Below are 19,794 nucleotides of genomic sequence, written 5' to 3'. Positions count from 1 at the left end.
TTTGGTCTGTTTGTAGTTTTATTACTAGAAGATTTTTCTGGTTGTCCTTAACACCCCTTCCTGAAGTTCCCATCACCACTGCTCTTTTCCTCCTTGCCTTTTCCACTCTACCTGACCAGCCCAAGTCCCTTCATTTGCATCTGCTATGCAATAGTCCCTCTTCCTCTCCTTCTCTTAGATTTAGCTGATCCTTCCTCCCATCCTGGCCTTCCCCTCACCCCCACCTCACCCAGCCCAATCCCTCCCCCCAACAAAAACGAAAAGCAACCGTTCAGGCTTCCCTAGATGCATCTTTGCATCCATTGGGAGACTCTGAGACTGGCCCCACTTGGTCTTAAGAATACCAAGGTCTTCTGGGAGCTTCCAGCATATTAATTAGCATATATTTATATACTGAAACCCCTTTTGGTTTCATTTTTTCTTGTTGTCATTCTCTTTACTATTTCAGCCTGTTTTTTTTTTGCTTTGTTTTGTTTTGAGTGTTTTGTTTTGTTTTTTTTGGTTTGCTGAGTTCCCATTGGTCCTCATATCACCCTTTCATTTGCATGACGTTACTTGCAGGTGGTGGGGAGCCTGGGCTTTTGGGGAGCCGGCTGTTCTGGCCCCCAGAATTGCCCCTCCAAGCCCCTCTAGTCCAGTTTGCCTCCTCTTCCCCCACTTTCCAAACCTCTTGTCCCCTCCTTCCCCTCCCCCCAGCTGGTGTGTGTCTTGGAGTTCAATGTGTTATGATGGACCAATAATTCTGCCACTTGGGGTCTCTCCCCACATTCTTTCTGCCCAGTTCTCATGTGGGGAGTTCAACTGACATTCCCATGGGGTCTCCCTCCCTCCCTCCCATCTGCCTGATCCATCTCCTCCCAGTAGGAGAGTTGGGGATTGGCCGCAATCTGATCTCTTTTGGGAGGGGTGGCTCCCAGTGCGGGGGTTCATCACTGCCTTGGGGAGGTTTGGGGCGGGGCAGAGAACCCCACTAATACTTGCCTGAAACCTCCTCTGGCCTCACTTTTGTGGGTTGGGAGGTGGGTAGTATCCACAAACTCTCCTTCAGTTTGGGAAGTGTTGCCCCTGTCACTGTCCAGTTCCTCTGACTGCCCTCCCCTGAATTCAGGGTGGGAGTACTAGTCACTGCCAATGTGTGTGGGGGATTTGCTGGAAGATGGGGATCTACTCCCCTTTACTGAGGTGGGGGGTAGAGCTCAGAGAGAGAGTTGTCTTCTCGTTAGGTAAAGTGGTAGAGGAGCAAATGTCTTTTTACATGGCACAATTTTAGGGGTCTGAGTGTGCAGTCCCATAACCTGCCCACTGGAGGGGACCCCCCCAAACTCTTCTCCCCACTCTCAAGGTTTTCTGTGTGGAGGGGGAGCAGGGAGATCCATGCTGTGGCGTGAAAAAGGGTAGGAAGAGATGCTGGGGGTGGGGGTGCTGTGTTCTAGACCCCCCCATATTATCCCAGTGTCCCCTAACCCCCTTCCCCCACCCCATTCCCCCAATTCTGTGGCGCATCAAGATTGTGAAAATGTACAATAAATGTGTGATGAGTAACCAAGTGGTGTCTAAGATCTTTTCTTAACAAATGTGAAGGGGATTGGATCTAAATGTATAACTGGAAGATTGAAAAAAGATTGGGGAGAAGGGACCAGGCTGTGCCCGAGGGCCTAACCTTGGGCAGCACAAAGTGTGATTCCCAAAGTGACCATGAGGGGGGAGGGGAGTGAGGGCCTCAGGAGTTGGTGATGGGTAGCTGTCCATGACCACTGTGTTCCTAGGCATGGTGAACCCCCACGGTCTATGGTTCTCAGCCTCCCCTTGCCTTGCCTGGGGCATTATCCTGCTTTTGGACTTCTTCTACCTTTGGATTTAACTCCTGGGTGCTCTGCTGTTGTTCCCTTGGTTACTTGCTCCTAGGCCTGAAGGCGTACATTTGAAACATCTCTTCCTCTTTGTGCCAGCACAGTGCCAGCATCCATAGGGTTTAATACTATTGAACCTATCTCCTCACTTTCCATCTGAGTGTGGCCTGGAGCTGGCTGTAAGTGGCCTATCCTTGTAACCTAGATTGTCTGGTGACTGCAGACCCCACGCTGAATTCCTTTAACTTCCAAGTCCATGACACTACAATCTGATGTGGCACCCCAACATCCCTGTTTACAGGCATTTCAACAACAGGTGGAGGATGCTAGGTGATCTCTGGAGTGGTGAACTTCTCTGGGCTGCAGCATGAGGATCCAGCATCATAAGAAACCTAGAGTGTTTCCCAAACTCGTCCGCTCCTAAGAACCACCGATCGTGCTTTTAGAAACACAGATTTGCAGGTTCCTTCTCTGGAGATTTTATTTGATGGCTCTAAGAGGCCCAGGTGATGCTTAAAACACAATCGTTACCATAACACCCACCATTTATGGAGAACTTACTATATGTCAGCCACTGCTAGGGGCTTCCCGCCTTCCTCCACAGAATCCCTTCTAGGTTTAGGGTTCCTGCAGGCCCTAGGACTCGCCTTAATGGTGTCAGACGCCGGGGTTCAAGTCTCGGCCCCACCGCTGTCTAGCGTGTTACTTCGGACACGATAGGTCACCTCTGGGTCTCAGTCTCCTCATTTGTGAGACGGTGCGGTCTCATAAGTGAGCGGCCTCCTGGGGAACTGTGAGAAGCGCCTGGCTCGGCCCATGGTGCTCAATCAGGAGGCGACTCTTGCCTTCCTCGTCGTCATCATGCGGCGCTGAGATCTGAAGACCGCCCATCTTAATGCTCACACCTCCCAGCTTCGGGAAGGCTGAGAGACCCAGGGCCCGGACCCAGCTCAGGGGGCGCCGTTGTCACATCTGGAAGGGCTCGCCTGGGTCTCGGCCCAACGCCCTTTGCGGACGTCCCCACCACTGCAACCGCCGCTTTCATCTGCGCCTGCGGGCTGGGAATGCTCGCTGCGCCTGCGCAGACTCTGCGGACCCGGGTAAGGGTGTCGTCAAGGAAAATTCCCAGCTTCTAGGTAAACAAGTTGCCGCGTGAGCCTGACGGCACGTGTTCTCTACATCTCTGCGCTCTCTCCGCCTATGAAAACGTTCGGAAGGCTGGACTTACATTTGCATCACCGAGCTATGGTAGTCGGAGGATGTTTCCTTGGCCAATGAGAGTTTCGGAAATGGGCAGAGGCGTGGCTTCCAGCCAGACTTCCAATCAGGGTGGTGAGGCGGGTCCTCCCGCACGTGGACTTGTCACAGTCGTTCTGTGTGCGGACCAATGAGAAGGTGACCGCGGCCCGCAAGGCCAAAGGAGGCCGTGCCTCCGCCCAGAGGGTGCACGCGGCGCGGGGCATGGGTCGGGCGCCCCTAGGCCAATAAGCTTGGGGGGCGTGGCAGCCTGACCGATGGGCGGGGCTGGAGGAGCAGGTTTGAGTCGCTGTGGTCCTAGTTGGGAAGAAATTGGGCTTTGCGTAGCTCCCGGACCTGTGAGTATCCCGGGACTGGTAGAAGGGGGCGGTCGGTATGAGGTTTTTCTGGAGATTTGTGGTTGTCAGGAGGGCTGTTACTGAAGTAGGGGGAATCGTGCAAATGCGTGATCGCCCTGTGGGCGCTCTCATGATTGTGGACATTAAGGATGACAAACTAAGACAACTCCAGAGGGACGGTGTGGAAGTGGGCCTCACTGGCATCTGATCCCTCACCACCCTAGGGTGCCTGGATCCCTGACTTCTCAGGGCGGGGACTCAGAAGCCCTTAGCGCTCTGAGGGAGCTGAGACGCCTCCTTCCAAAGAGGGGCAGGACAGGACCCCTGAGAACTGGTGGGGGTTGTTCCAGTGTGTGATTGCTGTTTGGAGAGGACCTAAGCACTTGAAAGATGCAAGGGTTCTAAGGCTGGAGGGAGGCCCTGGGAGGGCTGGAAAGAGTTGACATGGTGATTTGAGAAAGGAGGTGTGGTGAATGTTGTGACCCTGAGCCTGTCACAGCAGGGCTCCGGGTGTCTTTCTCAGGTGTAAAACGGAGGAATTGGGCTTCGGAGTCCTCCATGAGGGTAGGGGTGTAGTAATAAAAACTGTTGGATCCTCAGGGGGGAGCGGGAGGGGGGAGAATAGGGTTGGAGTTTGTGCAGATATGGCTGTTCACATGCCTTCCTGAACCCCTGAAGTGGGGAGGTACCAATAAATGCTGTGGTATCTCTCTGTACAAACAACCAGGTCTGTGGAAAAGTGACCTGGGGTCAGGTGGTAGTAGGGGAAAGTGGAGTTCCTAGGAAATCATTTGGGGCTGGTGGCTGCCAGAGTGATTTCGAAGACTTTGTGAACATGTGAAAACTGCGGATTTGATGATTAGAAGGGTGTGGGGAGTACAAATTGAATGTCTTGAGATTGGACCCATGGGGAAGGCGCCACTGGATGAAGTCTGTTCAGGTGCCAAATTTAGAATCTGCTGGATATTTGAGAGGCACAGGTTCCCCAGTGCTGAGAGACAACTTAGAGGCTAGATACCTAGCAGCTTCCTGGAGGGTTAAGAGGATTAACATATTATGAGACATACAATTTAGGCAAGTAAGCCTTAGTCTAAGCCTTAATCATTCCCCACAGAGTGCTGATAACAATGCCTGTCTCACAGAGTTGTTCTAGGGCCCCTAATCTCCTTCTAACAAAACAACAGCAACAGGGTGAGAGATTTCTGTGAATGCCATGGCCAGAACTAGGGATTTACATTCCCAAGTTTTTGGTGCTTCCCTCCCCACTTACTTCTCTCTGATCCTTCTGGTCCTCAGAGAGCAGCCCATGTTCCCTCCTCCCTCCCTTCTATCCCTTTCCCAGACCCAGACCCCAAGTGGGGTCAATTGTCCTGTCCTTGTCTGATTTCTTCATCTCAGGCCCATTCTTCTCTCTACCCCTCCTCCCTTCTTCTCTGCTGTCATAGTAACAAAAGTTTCAGGCTCTGGAGGAAAAACTCTGGGAGGGAGCAAAGGTGCCTGTTCTCTCCCAGAACTTGGGCCTCCAACTTCCCCGCCCTGGCTTTTTGGTACCGGGCCAGCAGATGTGTATAGCTTGGATCGGCGGGAGGAGAGTCAGTGCCAAGAGCTGTAGGAACAAGACGAAGGGAGGGTGCACATGAGACCCAAGAAGAGGACCAGGCATTGGGGAGGGGGGTCACCCCTGCTTCCTAATTCTCTCTCCAGGAATTCCTGGCTTTGGGATAGGACGGCTGTCGTTGGGCTGGGGAGGCGCCCCGGGCTGGGTGCATGTCCTGGGACGCCAGCCAGGAGAACATGATGTTCCCAAGTGCGCCGGCCGCCGCCCAAACCGCTGCCTTTCCAGCCTCCCTGCCCCACATTCCCCGGCTGCCTCGCCCCGCCCCCTTCCTCCGCTTTGACGTCACCGCTCTCTCCCGCCCCCTCTCCTCCATTGACGGCAGCAGGGCCTGGTTACTGTGGGGACCGCAAGGCTGAACGACCTGGGCCTGAAAAGCAGGTGGGGGCTGTTAGAACGCTGCACTCCTTTGTCTTTGCAAAAGATAGGCATTGAGGGGACTTCGGAGAGCAAAGAACTGCCTGGATCAGGGGAGACTAAGGGGAAGTTGGGGAAAGGAGATCGCATCGACATCCCTGAGGAAGAAGAAAAAGGTTGTTTACCGAGAAGATGTGTTTGAAACTGAGACCAGGGACACAGCCACGATTGAGAGGGAGCGGAAGTCTGTGACTTGGGGGAACACTTTCAAGGAGAAGGAACTGAGCATTCAGGCCCCTGAATCCTTTGTTTTCTGTGCTTTCCTCCTTTGGTTTTTCTGGGTTATTTTATAACATCCCTGTGTCCCAGCTTTTCCAGTGAACCATCCCCCCGCCCCCACCATGGGGAACACTATTGTTCAGGAAAGCTTAGGCCATGTGACAATGAAGGGACTGCACCCACAGCTGATTATGTCAGCAAAGCAGCCTGGGTGGCCTCTTCACTTGCTACCCACGTTTCTTGGAAGCCAGCCCTGAGAGATACTACTCATTACAGCATTGGAAATTAGATGGAGGGGCCTGGCAGTTTCCCAAATCAGGCCTTGTTCTCTTTCTAAGATCCCACCCCCACCCCCTTAATAAATTATAACTGCCAGTTTCTCCATTGCTGAGGCTCAGTCATTGCATTCCTGCTCCTTACCCCCACTGCTCTGTCTCCTTATTAACAAAATCAGTACATTTACTAATCACCATACTACAGGTCCTGTCCTGGATGCTGGGGAACGGGGAAATGAGACAGGTGAGGTCCTAGCTAGCTAGGTCCCTGGCTCTTGACTTTCTCTTTCCCTAACAGAATCCTTAGCCCCTGGCAGGGGCTTTCCCTCTGTGGGGACCCAGCTTGTCTCTTCTCTCAGCTGCCCCTTCTGTCCCCCCGTAGTTCTGGCTCCCTGACTCCCACTTTTGGGGCAGCCCTAACTCTGGGTGGTTGCATCCTCAGGAGAGAAGTGCTAGTGGCCACCTAGGTTGTCCCGGAGACCTGTTCTCTGATTAGCCCCAGGAGCCTGCCATTATTTCCTTCACAGCCACTATTGGCTCTGGCCCTTCCATTGTTTTCCTCTTCTTCCCCTCTAGGCATGGCATTTGGACCCTCAAGTGCCCTCCTCCCAGCTGTCCTCAGGATTTTAAGTGTCAGAGGAAGGGGTTGGGTAAAAAGGCATCTTCACATTTTGAAGACCAGGCTAGGAAGCTCGCGAGTGGTGGTGGAGGCAGGAAAGGGGAGGGGGTGGGGGCAGCAAAGGCCTCTCATTCTCCTCTCAGGGAACAGCGTTTTAGTCCACCTTCTGGGGTCTGCATTCTTTCCCCCTTCCCTGACAAGACCAAGGTGTCCTGTCCTGCAAGGCTGGTCAGTTTAGGAAGTAGACGTTTCTTGAGCGCCTACTGTGGGCAAGCATTTTCCCTACAGAGGAACAGCTTACCTCCACTGCCTCCCACCCATTATTCCCTGTGCGAGGCGTCCTGAGCCCATTGGCTGGGCGGTGTCTGGGGCCCTTCAGCCCAGCGCCAGCACCCAGATCCACGTGCGCCCGTGTGTGTGACACAGCCCTGACCTCAGTGGGGGCCGGGAGCCAATCAGGCGCCGGGACGGGATCCCCAGCCAATCGGGGGCGGGGCCTGTGGCTGCGGGCAGGGAGCCAATGAGGGGCCGTGCCTGGCATTATGCAACCCGCCTTTCGGCCCCGCGCAGCTTCCACTTCGCCACCGACTGGAGCGGCGGTGGGCAGGCGGCCGAACGGCGTTCGCGAGGCCAGGTAGGCATCTCCGCAGCCTCCCTGGGCAGGTCGCCGGCCCGGAGCCGGTCCGCCGCCAGTTCCAATCCCATGAGCCGCTTTCATTCCGGGCGCTCACGCGGCACGCAAGTAACCCTTTCTTTTCCGCTGTCCACCGCATCTGTCCCCCGGGACCGCGGTGGCTCTCGCCACCCTTTACTGGGCGGCCGCACGTCCGACCGGTCTACCTTCCTTCCCGCTTTGCCGCCCCGCTCCCAGCCATTCTGGCCTCACACCCGACCCTCTGCGAGCAGGTCCCCTTCCTCCTTTCTTGTCATTCGGGGTCCCCTGTTGTACCCCGGCACCAGGGTGCAGCAGACCCCATCAAGGCTCTCGACGCTCCCCGCTCTCCCCCCTCCAGTCCCTGGCCCCGCGCCGGCCGTGATGTCAGCCGGCTTCGGATTGGAACATCCCGTTCCCGGCGTTAGTTCCTGCTGTTGGCCACAGCCTTCCCTTTTCTCCTGGCGCTCAGAAAATGCACGGGGGGGGGGGGGCGGGGGGGGGGAGGCGGGTGTGTGTTTGTGTGGTGTGGTTGCACGGGGAGCGGAGGGAAAACTATCCGCTGGCTGTTGTGCGTCCATTGCTCAGGGCTCAGTGTGTCTGCTTCGGTTGGGGAGATGGAGGCCAGAAAAGTAGGGGACTCAGGAGGGGATTTCTGGGCTCTTGACGGCAGGTACCGGCTTCGGTCTTGGGGGGCGGGCGGGGTGGGCAGAGGCCGAGGGGAAAGAGAAAGCCTGTGTCGTCTTGACCAGAATGACTGGGACCCAGGCAAGAGCCAGCTTGGGGGGCTTGGCGCAGAAGGCGGTGGCGGTGGGAGCAGCTGTTGTGTTTTCTCCGCGAGGAGCCCTGGGCCAGTCTCTGAAATCCGCTGCGCCGGCCGCCCCTCTTCTTAAGACTGCTGGGCCGTGCGAGGACTGGGGGTGTGTTGGGGGGAGGGGCGACCCCGGGCCGCGACCGCCAGTGTGGGAGTGGGTCGTTCCCCCGCTTCCGCCGGGAAATGGGGGAGGGGACACCCCTCCTGCCTCCCTGTGGTCCCCCCAGCAACCGCTGAGCTCAGCTGCTGACGTCGGTTTCCCTGGCGACCGCGGCGGCGGAAGCGTGTGGTGGGTCCGCGCATGTGCGGTGGAGATAGCGCCGCCCCCCCCAGATAAAATTAGCCGGGAGGCCTAAATATAGGAGGCAAAGGCTCACCCGGGCTCTGCGGAGTTGGACCCGTGGGCAGGGTGGGGGCTAGATGGGGACTCGGGCATGGGAAGTGTCCAGGCTTGGGTCTTCGGCGGTCGACTGCACAGGCTCTACTTGCTCAGGCCGAGGCTTGCAGGGGATGTGAGAGAAGGCCCAAAGGAGGCCCCTTTCCACCTGTGGCTCCTTTCTGCCACAGGAAACGAATCTTCCCTAGGCTCCCAACTGGAAGCCCCAGGTCTGGGATCCAAGAGCTTGAGGACAGGCAGGGGAGGGTCTGAGTGAAGCCAGCCAGTGCTCTGAGGTCAGTACCCCAGTTTTTCCAAGCTCTCCTTCCTGGTTTCCCTCTCCAGGTACTGGCTGTGATCGAACTTCTCAATCCTCAGACTTAGGTCTCCAACCCCACTCCCTCATCCAGGCCTCCAGGCCCCCTGGTGCATCCGTAGTGGCCTCCCCTTCTTCCCTGTTCTCCTCCTGCCCTCCCCATGGCCCAGCTATGAGTGGCCCCCTGGAAGGGGCTGATGGGGGAGGGGACCCCAGGCCTGGAGAACCCTTTTGTAGTGGGAGGGCCCCATCCCCTGGGCCCCCACAGCACCGGCCTTGCCCTGGCCCCAGCCTGGGAGATGACACCGATGCCAACAGCAATGGCTCAAGCGGCAATGAGTCCAATGGGCCCGAGTCCAGGGGTGCCTCTCAGCGGAGTTCACACAGCTCCTCTTCTGGTAATGGCAAGGACTCTGCCCTGCTAGAGACCACTGAGAGCAGCAAAAGGTGTGTATGAATATGGGGTCGAGGGGCTGGGTGTAGTCTTATGAGCAGGTAGAGCTCAGGAATGAACCCTATGCCACTCTCCCCTCATCTTGGGCTTCTTGTTTCTCCCTAGCACCAACTCCCAGAGCCCGTCCCCACCCAGCAGCTCCATTGCCTACAGCCTCCTGAGTGCCAGCTCAGAGCAGGACAACCCATCAACCAGTGGCTGCAGGTGTGTGGGACGAGAGCCAGGGGAGAGGGCTGAGGGTAAGGCCAGGCTACAGAACTCATGCATGTATCTCCTTCCTCCCTGTGGGCCTTACAGCAGTGAACAGTCAGCCCGGGCAAGGACCCAGAAAGAGCTCATGACGGCCCTGCGGGAGCTCAAGCTTCGACTGCCACCAGAGCGCCGGGGCAAGGGCCGTTCTGGGACCCTGGCCACACTCCAGTACGCGCTGGCTTGTGTCAAGCAGGTGCAGGGTGAGTGGTGCTTCCTGGGAGGATAGTGGTCAGATGCTAGGCTGGCCTGGCTGGGATGTCTCCTCAATGCAGGCCCCATGGCCCTCACCCTGCAGCCAACCAGGAATACTACCAGCAGTGGAGCCTGGAGGAGGGCGAGCCATGTGCCATGGACATGTCCACTTACACACTGGAGGAGCTGGAACACATCACATCTGAGTACACGCTTCGCAACCAGGTCTGCAGTGGTTCAGCCTGTCCATTCAGACACACCTGCCACCACCCACACAGCTCCTGAGTCTGTTCTTGATCTCTCCCTGCCCTCCTTGTCTAGGATACCTTCTCGGTGGCCGTCTCCTTCTTGACAGGCCGCATTGTCTACATCTCAGAGCAGGCAGGTGTTCTGCTGCGCTGCAAGCGGGATGTGTTCCGGGATGCCCGTTTCTCAGAGCTCCTGGCTCCCCAGGACGTGGGTGTCTTCTATGGTTCCACTGCCCCATCTCGCCTGCCCACCTGGGGCACTGGGGCCTCAGCAGGTGAGGTGCCTGAGGGCTGAGGGGTAGGTGTCAGGTATGAGCAGGCCCAGGAAGCTTCTATTGGAAGGAATCGGAAAGACAAGGCTTCCCCTTGCTGCAGAGGCCACAGGGCTGAGCTTACTACCTTCCTGGTCTGCCTCAGGTTCAAGCCCCAAGGACTTCACCCAGGAGAAGTCTGTTTTCTGCCGTATCAGGTAGGTGGGGGGTTGTGGGGGACTGGAGTCAGTACCTCTCATCTCTTAATTTCTTTACTGTTTTGTGTGGGCTACAACCCTGAGCATGAAGGGATGGGCAACCCTCCCTTAAAGATTCCTGATCCCTCCTCCCTCCCTTGCCAGAGGAGGTCCTGACCGAGATCCTGGGCCTCGGTACCAGCCATTTCGCCTTACCCCATATGTAACCAAGATCCGGGTCTCAGATGGGGCCCCTGCACAGCCGTGCTGCCTGCTCATTGCAGAGCGCATCCACTCGGGTTATGAAGGTAGGCACATGAGGGGTCTGACCTGCTGGGCTTGGGGTGTAGGCACTTCCTGGGCCTAGGCAGGGGGTGAGGCAGGAAAGGAGTCTTGGAGGTACAACCCAGCCCATTACAATTTTGGAAGAGAAGAAGGTATGCTAAGGATGAGGACTTGGGCCCCCGCAGAATTAGCTATGAGCCTGGGCTAGGAGGAGGCAAAGGAAGGGTGTCTTGGTTCTCAGTTTCCTTACTGGCAAAAGAATGCCCAGCCCATCTTTGTAGGCCATGGGGCCCAGGGTGGAGCTGGGGAGAGGACTGCCAGCCAGCCTGGACCCCAGGCAGAATGGAGGGCTGAGGAGTTGAGCTTTTCTGGAGGAAACCCAGTTGCTTTCTCTTCTGGGCCTCAGCTCCCCGGATCCCCCCCGACAAGAGGATTTTTACCACGCAGCACACACCCAGCTGCCTCTTCCAGGATGTGGATGAGAGGTGAGGTTGGGACCTGGAGGAAAGGGGGTAGGCCAAGGTGGAGACTGAGCCACTCTGATGCCTCCTCTCCTGTCAGGGCTGCCCCGCTGCTGGGCTACCTGCCCCAAGACCTCCTGGGAGCCCCTGTGCTCCTCTTCCTGCACCCTGAGGACCGACCCCTCATGCTGGCCATTCATAAGAAGAGTGAGTGCTCTGCTCTCCCTTCCCAGCCACCCCAGAGGCTTCTTGACAGATGCCCTGGTGCTTGATACCTTGGTCTCCTGCTCTCCCTCCTGCTGATCCCCATCCCATCCCCACTCTTCCCAGTTCTGCAGTTAGCAGGCCAGCCCTTTGACCACTCCCCGATCCGCTTCTGTGCCCGCAATGGGGAGTACGTCACCATGGACACCAGCTGGGCCGGCTTCGTGCATCCCTGGAGTCGGAAGGTGGCCTTTGTGTTGGGTCGCCACAAAGTACGCACGTAAGTGGGCCTTGCCCCAGAGTCACTGCTGGAGCGTGGGGGTGGGCCTGCGGCAGGGCTTGACTCGCATTTCCCCACCCCACAGGGCACCCCTGAATGAGGATGTGTTCACTCCTCTGGCCCCCAGCCCAGCTCTGTCTGTGGACCCTGATATCCAGGAGCTGTCAGAGCAGATTCATCGGCTGCTGTTACAGGTGAGTGTGGAAGGGAGGGGGTGTGGGAGGTAGATCAGGGGAGCAGGCCCCTAGACATCTCATCTGTCCATCTCCCCACCTCAGCCCGTGCACAGCCCCAGCCCTTCAGGGCTCTGTGGAGTCGGCCCCATGACGTCCTCCGGACCTCTCCTCAGCCCTGGCTCCTCCAGTGATAGCAATGGCGGGGATGCTGAGGGGCCTGGGCCTCCTGCCCCGGTGAGTGTCCCTCTTGTCTCCCACTTCCCCCATCCTTCTAGGAACTAATATTGCCAGTCCAGAGGCTCCTTGCCTCCTCCCTTTACCTCTCCTTACCTTTTCCTTCTTGTCCTGTCCCACCATGGTCCCCATGCCTCCCCTCATTTCCTGCTTGCTGCGCTGTGCCCTTGGCTCTTGATTCTGCCCAGGCCTCCCCAATGATGCTCACTGCCCTGCTGTGTCCCCTAGGTGACCTTCCAGCAGATCTGTAAGGATGTGCATCTGGTGAAGCACCAGGGGCAGCAGCTTTTCATCGAGTCCCGGGCCCGGCCCCCGCCCCAGCCACGCCTTCCAGGTGAGTTGCTGAGGGATATGGGCATGAACGAGGAGACTTAGGCGTTCCCTAAACTTCACCCCCAACCCATTCACCATTTTGTCTCCTTGGTCCAGCTACAGGCACATTCAAGGCCAAGGCCCTTCCTTGCCAGCCCCTGGACCCAGAGCTGGAAGTAGCCCCTGCTCCATTCCTGGCACCACTAGCCTTGGCTTCTGAGGAGGCTGAAAGGAATGAAGCCTCCAGTTGTTCCTACCAGCAGATCAATTGTCTGGACAGCATCCTCAGGTAAGGCTGGTCTGGTATCTTCCCACCTGGGCCCTACCCCCACCCCCAGGTCCCTGCCCCTGTCTCCCAGGCCTTGCCCTCATGTCCTCGTGCTCTCCGGTGCATCACCAGGTACCTGGAGAGCTGCAACATCCCCAACACTACCAAGCGCAAATGTGCCTCCTCCTCTTCCTGTACCACCTCCTCAGCCTCTGATGATGACAGGCAGAGGACAGGACCAGTCCCTGTAGGGACCAAGAAAGGTGAAGTCCCCACATTTGCCCTGTACCCCTTCCCCAGCCTAGTGTGGTGACCCTGTATCTCTCCCTCCTCCCTTTGGGCCCCCTACCTCACTCTGCCTGCTCCCCTTCCCTCCAGCCTCCTGATCTCCACCTACCTGCCAGTTGTCCCTCACCCTCCCCGGGATCCCCTCTTCTGACTTCCCTGTGGGGCTGGGGCTGGGGCTGGTAACCGGCACCATCTCTCCGCACAGATCCGCCGTCGGCAGTGCTGCCTGGGGTGGGGGCCACCCCACGGAAGGAGCCGGTGGTGGGAGGCCCCCTAAGCCCGCTCGCCCTGGCCAATAAGGCAGAGAGCGTGGTGTCCATCACCAGTCAGTGTAGCTTCAGCTCCACCATCGTCCATGTGGGAGACAAGAAGCCCCCGGAGTCGGGTATGGGTGCGGGGTGCGGGGGGCAGTGCTGGGGCTCCGGGGTCCCTCAGCCAGAGCTCCCTTCTGCCTGCCTTTTCCCTCCCCATCCTGTCCCCAAGTGGAGAGAAGGAGGCCTCCCTCCCAGCTTGGGTCTGCCACTTCTTGCTCCCACCCCTGTCAACCTTTGTTGCTTTGCCCTTTCCCCATCCTGCTTTCTGTATTTTTATGTCAGTTCAAACAAAGAGTCAGGTGGGGGTCCACCCCAAGAAGTGTTGACCATTTAGAATCTGAAGACAGGGAATGTTGAAGACCCCTGAAGGGTCTTTGCGTGCTGACATTGAAAAAGTGTAATTTTTTAATTAATAAATAAATTTAAAAAAAAAAGAAAAAGAGAAAGTGTGAGGAAAGGGCAAGAGGTGGACATACCTTTCAACAAGAGGAGTGAGGGTGTCATCCCAAGAGGGATAGGAGGATCGCATCCCTGGAGGAGACGAATATCCCCCCTCCTCCTGGGATAGTTTGGCATGGAGAATTAGGCCCAGATCCAGTCCTCAGCAGGGAAGTGGCAAGAGGCAGAAACAGGGCCCAGGCATGGCTGGAGGCACAGGCTAGGGGTGGGCTGGCCTTTGGGCAGGAGGGGTGTGGGGGGACAGAATGACTACTGCGGTGATCTTGATGACCTTTCCCCACTTCACCTCCCTCAGACATCATCATGATGGAGGACCTGCCTGGTGTGACCCCAGGCCCAGCCCCCAGCCCAGCTCCCAACCCCATGGTAGCCCCTGACCCAACCCCAGATGCCTACCGCCCTGTGGGCCTGACCAAGGACGTGCTGTCTCTGCACACCCAGAAAGAGGAACAGGCCTTCCTCAGCCGCTTCCGTGATCTCGGCAGGCTGCATGGACTCGTCAGCTCCTCCACGGCCCCTTCGGCCCCTGGCCAGCGAGGTAGCCGCCCAGGGCCTTCCTGAACCTGCCCTCTGAGGGTGGGGGGTGAAGGGGCCTCTCGATGGACGGGTTCCTGCTCCAAGGACCCAGGCTGGTGCTGCCCAGGGACAGGACCCTGGCTGACCTCCCCCACTCAGCCTGTGTCCGGGTCACAGTCAGAAGAAGGCAGCCTCTTCTGGCCAGAGGCCCGGGGCAGGAAGCATGACCACTTAGGACTCAATTATAGCTGAACAAGAGACATGTATAGCCCTCTGGGATAAAGAAGGGTGAGGAAGAGAGGGCCAATTCTAGGTGGGGTCGGGGCTTCGAAAGCAGGTGGAAGGCCCCTGCAGGCGGACTCAGGACTGGGCCTTTCTGCCCCTCTGCACTCTACTCACCTCTTCACTCCATCATGAGCTAGACAGAGCATGGCGTTGACTGGCTGGAGGCAGCAGCCAGCAGCAGTGTCTGTGGGAATTCGGCGGATGAACCTGAGTCACCTGTCCGTTCATTTGTGGACCGCCCTGCCTCCTTCCATCCATCTGCACAACCTGCCTCTATATTCTGCACACTCCCAGCTTGACCCCTCGTGTAACCTACACCTTCCTGCTCCTTTCTCAATAAATCCCCTTGTCCCTGTCTCCTGTGATTCTTCCCTGAAGTTTCCTCCACCTCCCCAGGATTCCCTCTGGGCCTTGTGGGCTGGGAGGCCAAGCTCTCTCTGGAGCCTCAGCTCTGCCCTCTCCCTGCTGCCCCTACCTCTGTGAGGTAGAGTGTCGGAGCAGTGAGGGTGGCAGGGGCACTAACCCCAAGCTTGAGGCCCTTCCTAACCCTGGTCTCTCCCCACAGGCTGCCACCATGGCCCCACACCCCCTGGCCGCCGACAGCACTGCCGATCCAAAGCCAAGCGCTCACGCCACCACCAGAACCCCCGGGCTGAAGCCCCCTGCTATGTCTCCCACCCCTCACCTGCGCCACCCTCCGGCCCCTGGCCCGTCTCACCAGCTACCACGCCCTTTCCAGCTGTGGTCGAGCCTTACCCTCTTCCAGTATTCTCTCCCCGAGGAGGCCCCCAGCCTGTCCCTGCTGTCCCTACCTCTGTGCCCTCTTCACCTTTTCCTGCCCCGCTGGTAACCCCCATGGTGGCCTTGGTTCTCCCTAACTATCTATTCCCTACCCCATCTAGCTATCCCTATGGGGTGCCGCAGCCCCCTGCTGAGGGACCTCCCACCCCTGCCTCCCACTCCCCTTCTCCATCCCTGCCCCCACTGCCCCCCAGCCCTCCCCATCGCCCGGATTCTCCACTATTCAACTCGAGATGCAGCTCCCCCCTCCAGCTGAATCTGCTACAGCTTGAGGAGCCCCCCCGTGCTGAGGGGCTTGCTGTTACTGGAGGCCCTGGGAGCAGTGTTGGGCTCCCTCCTCCCAGTGAGGGGGCTGCTGAGCCAGAGGCCAGATTGGTGAGCACTGATCCTGCTGTGTGTTCTTCCCGACCCCCACTCTGCTCCAGCTCCCCTTCACATCCTTGTTGCCCCCCCACCTTCTACCTAGTGCTTCTTCCTGCCTTCTGCCTTGGCTGGCATCTCAGTCTCCAGAAGGTGGAGACCCCAGTTGTGTCATTGTGGGCACAAATTGACCACCTCATCTGGGAAAGGGGGTCAGTCCATCTGTCCAGCAGGTGGCAAGGACAACCCAATAATTTCTGAGGGTACATCTGCCACTGAGGGAAGGTTCTGTACCCTGCCCCTACCCCTCTCCAGCTTGCGTCTCCCTCATCATGGCCCACTGCCAAACTGGCATGGATTGAGGAACAGAGACCACCTGGGTGGGGTGTGCCCCCAGAGAAAGCAGTTGAGGGAAAATCTAGGTGCTGACTCTCACTGGGTTTCTGGCCCTGTCTCCTCCAGGTGGCAGTGACTGAATCCTCCAGTCAGGATGCACTGTCAGGCTCCAGTGATTTGCTGGAGCTCCTGCTGCAAGAAGACTCTCGCTCTGGCACTGGCTCTGCTGCCTCGGGCTCCTTGGGCTCTGGCTCTGGCTCGGGCTCCGGCTCGGGCTCAGGCTCGGGCTCGGGCTCCCACGAGAGGGACAGCACATCAGCCAGCATCACACGTGAGTGCCCCCACTACACACACACTTCTCCTGGGGCAGGACAGTGGCTGGGGAGCTGGGGAGCTGGGAAGCCAGGTCCCACCTTGGCTGAGCAGCCTGGGTCTATGGCCTGCTGTCAGAGGCCGGTAGGCTGAGGGAGGCCCCTGGGTGTGAGATCACCAGGCCTTCCTAACTTTGTCGGCCCACCCACCCTTTACACAGGCAGTAGTCAGAGCAGCCACACAAGCAAGTACTTCGGCAGCATCGATTCTTCTGAGGCTGAGGCTGGGGCTGCCCAGGCCAGAGCAGAGCCTGGGGACCAGGTCATTAAGTATGTGCTCCAGGATCCCATCTGGTTGCTCATGGCCAATGCGGACCAGCGAGTCATGATGACCTACCAGGTGCCCTCCAGGTGAGGGGTTTTAGAGGTCTCCTGTGCCATGCCCCCTCCACCACTGCCTCTATTTCAGAGCAGGTGGGGAGGCCACCCATCCTTGTTGCCCAGCTGAACTTGGAGTTTTCTTCCCTGGGGCTGGTTCAACCCAGAGGGCTCCCATCCTACCCACTGCCTGTTGGAGCCCTGTTGGTTCCTCCCAAGCTGAGGGCAGGTTTTTTGGGTTGGGGAGCCTTAAACTCCCATAGCACTAGTTTAGAGGGGAGCAGTGGGCAGAGAGCTGTGATGGAAGAAGAATGCTGGTCTACTGGGTATTGGCCCCAGATCCCAACCTCTGCCTCTGAACCAGGGACATGGCCTCGGTGCTGAAGCAGGACCGGGAGCGGCTCCGGGCCATGCAGAAGCAGCAGCCTCGGTTCTCAGAGGACCAGCGGAGAGAACTGGGTGCTGTACACTCCTGGGTCCGGAAGGGCCAGCTGCCTCGAGCCCTGGATGTGATGGTGAGAGGAGAAGTCTGGGCCAGGACGGAGAAGGAATTGAGCTCAAGCTCAAGAGATAGAGGCTAATCTCCTCCCTGTCCTTGGATCATTCATTCTGAAGGCTGTTAATTCCGCTCAGTTTGTGGCTATATTAGGTCATGTTAAACACATGAGTTTTTTTTTAATTAATTAATTAATTAATTAAGCATAACAGCATACAAATATGAACATTCTTACCATATGATCATTCCATTCTTGATATATAATCAATAACTCACAATATCATCACATAGTTGTATATTCATCATCATGAACATTTCTTAGAACATTTGCATCAATTCAGAAAAAGAAATAAAAACAAAAAATTCATACATACCATGCCCCTTACCCCTCCTTTTCATTTGTCACTAGCATTTCAATCTACTAAATTTATTTTAACATTTGTTTCTCCTATTTATTTATTTTTAATCCATATATTGTACTCATCTGTCCATAAGGGAGATAAAAGGAGCATCAGACCAAGGTTTTCACAATCACACAGTGATACTGTGAAAGCTATATCATTATGCAATCATCTTCAGGAAACAAGGGTACTGGAACACAGCTCTACATTTTCAGGCAGTTCCCTCCAGCCTTTCCGTTATACCCTAAGTAAAAAGGTGATATCTATATAATGTGTAAAAATAACCTCCAGGATAACGTCTCAACTCTGTTTGAAATCTCTCAGCCATTGACACTTTATGTTGTGTCATTTCACTCTTCCCCCTTTTGGTCGAGAAGGTTTTCTCAATGCCTTGATGCTGAGTCCCAGCTCTTTCTAGGATTTCTGTCCCACATTGCCAGGAAGGTTTACACCCCTGGGAGTCATGTCCCATGTAGAGAGGGGGAGGGCAATGAGGTTGCTTGTGGTGTTGGCTGAGAGAGAGAGAGGCCACATCTGAGCAACAAAAGAGGTTCTCTGGGGGGTGATTCTTAGGCATGATTTTAAATAGGCTTAGCCTATCCTTTGTGGGGATAAGTTTCATATGAACAAAGCCCAAGATTGGGGGCTCAGCCTATTGCTTTGGTTGTCCCCACTGCTTGTGAGAATATCAGGAATTCTCCACATGGTAAGGTTGAACCCCCTTTCTTGCTATTCCCTCAAGGGGACTTTGCAAAACACATGAGTTTTTGCAGTACTTTCCTGCGCTACTGTGCATTGTGACTGTTCTACAATTGCGCTGGGTACAGGGTACAAAGCGTTTTCTGACCTTGTTGGACTCCAGAATCTTCTTGCTGAGGTGTATCTGGGTAAAGTGGTGTTTCTCAGGAGTATATTTTGGGAATTCCTTGGGACTTGGGGTGAAGCTGGGGACTAGCCAATTGGCAGTGAGGACCCGCCTGACTCACTTATCCCCTTTCTTCCAAGGCCTGCATGGACTGCGGTAGCAGCACCCAAGATCCTGGTCACCCCGACGACCCACTTTTCTCAGAGCTGGATGGACTGGGGCTGGAGCCCATGGAGGAGGGCGGAGGCGAGGGTGGTGGTGGTGGTGAGGGCAGAGGAGGTGAGGGAAAGGGGTGGGGCGAGGCTGGGGCCCAAGCTGGGGCCAGTGTCTCCAGCTCTCAGGACCAGGCCATGGAGGAAGAGGAACAAGGTGGGAGCTCATCCAGTTCAGCCTTACCTGCCCCAGGACACCAAGCCAGCTAGACTCCATTCGGGGCCCGCCTGTGGGAGTCCGTAAGAGGCTTCCTTAACCCTGTCCCAACTCTAAGAACTCGGTTGTGGCCGGACCAATCAGTAGGAAACTGCCCCAGCTTCTGTGTAGGGGGCTGGACCCCCATCACCAGCCCAAGGTCCAGGGGCTGCCCCCTGGCCTCTTCTTAGGGAACAGAAACCTGGAACTCCTCAGCCTGGCCCAGAGGAGCCTCCTCTCACCCGCAACAGCCCTTGCTTTCTCTGGACAGGGTTGTTCTCAAGCTGCTGAAGCGGTCCCTCTGAATCCAGCTGAGCCTGAGTCCTGATCCCCGAGGGTTGGGGCTGCACTTATTTATTGGGGGAGTCAGCCCTCTCTCCCCACCTCCTCCGCACAGGCCAGATGGGAGGAGGAAGGCCTGAGGCCCAAGCAGGACCCAGGGGTCTGGACCCCTAGCTGCTCCAGGGTGGGGGAGGTTGGTGGACCATGGAGTCCTTGGTGCTGCCCCTCAGGTGGGACCCAGGTGTTCTCAGCTGTACCCTCTACCGATGGCGTTTGTGTTTTTGATATTGTGTCTGTTAATTTTTTTAATACAAAAAAGAAAAACGACCACAGGACTTTGTGGAATGAAATTGGGAGGTTGGGTGAGAAGTATGGAGCTGCAGGGAGGTGTAGACCTGCATCCAGGAAGGTGGGAGTGGGCAGTTCCACCCCCAGCCTGGCCCACACCGCTCTACTCCCCACACCCTTTCCATCTGAAAGGCGCAGCCTGCTAAGTGTACACACCTAACTCACATTCTACCCTCACCCTATAACATTCCCTCAGCTGGGTTATGCTTAGGAAGGAGAGCTTGGGCGACCTCCAAACCTGGATCACGGGTAACCACAGGAGGGCAAAGCCCACAACCCCGTGGTGCTCTGAGCGAGTGGAGGGTGTTTAACTTCCTCCGCACACAGCGGGAGGGCTCTTCAGGGCAGTGTAAGTGATTAAGGGACATAGAGATGCGCACACGT

The 19,794-nt window shown here is 56.8% G+C and overlaps 1 protein-coding gene across 5 annotated transcripts; it reads left to right on the top strand.

Moving 5' to 3' along the window:
- The first annotated feature begins 3,336 nt into the window (after positions 1–3,336).
- PER1 (period circadian regulator 1) lies at positions 3,337–19,390 on the top strand. 5 transcript variants are annotated; one of them, XM_077165902.1, is made up of 23 exons: positions 3,337–3,445; positions 8,778–9,195; positions 9,308–9,406; positions 9,500–9,654; positions 9,750–9,871; positions 9,968–10,169; positions 10,312–10,363; positions 10,508–10,650; positions 11,034–11,112; positions 11,189–11,295; positions 11,419–11,572; positions 11,658–11,766; positions 11,851–11,982; positions 12,211–12,316; positions 12,412–12,583; positions 12,695–12,825; positions 13,056–13,235; positions 13,919–14,161; positions 14,990–15,600; positions 16,048–16,252; positions 16,454–16,643; positions 16,975–17,125; positions 18,513–19,390. In XM_077165902.1, exons 2-23 carry the CDS (start codon positions 8,921–8,923, stop codon positions 18,792–18,794), a joined length of 3,900 nt encoding a protein of 1,299 aa, XP_077022017.1. In that variant the 5' UTR covers positions 3,337–3,445; positions 8,778–8,920; the 3' UTR covers positions 18,795–19,390. The 5 variants fall into 5 exon arrangements, with proteins under 5 accessions (XP_077022017.1, XP_077022016.1, XP_077022018.1 ...); XM_077165901.1 differs by lacking the exon at positions 3,337–3,445 and adding an exon at positions 7,081–7,224; XM_077165903.1 differs by lacking the exon at positions 3,337–3,445 and adding an exon at positions 7,257–7,915.
- The last annotated feature ends 404 nt before the right edge of the window (positions 19,391–19,794 follow it).

This window comes from Tamandua tetradactyla, chromosome 6, assembly GCF_023851605.1.
Source record: "Tamandua tetradactyla isolate mTamTet1 chromosome 6, mTamTet1.pri, whole genome shotgun sequence".
Lineage (NCBI taxonomy): Eukaryota > Metazoa > Chordata > Mammalia > Pilosa > Myrmecophagidae > Tamandua > Tamandua tetradactyla.
Note: the sequence above shows the minus strand (reverse complement) of the source record. Positions and strands in the feature narration are given on the sequence as shown.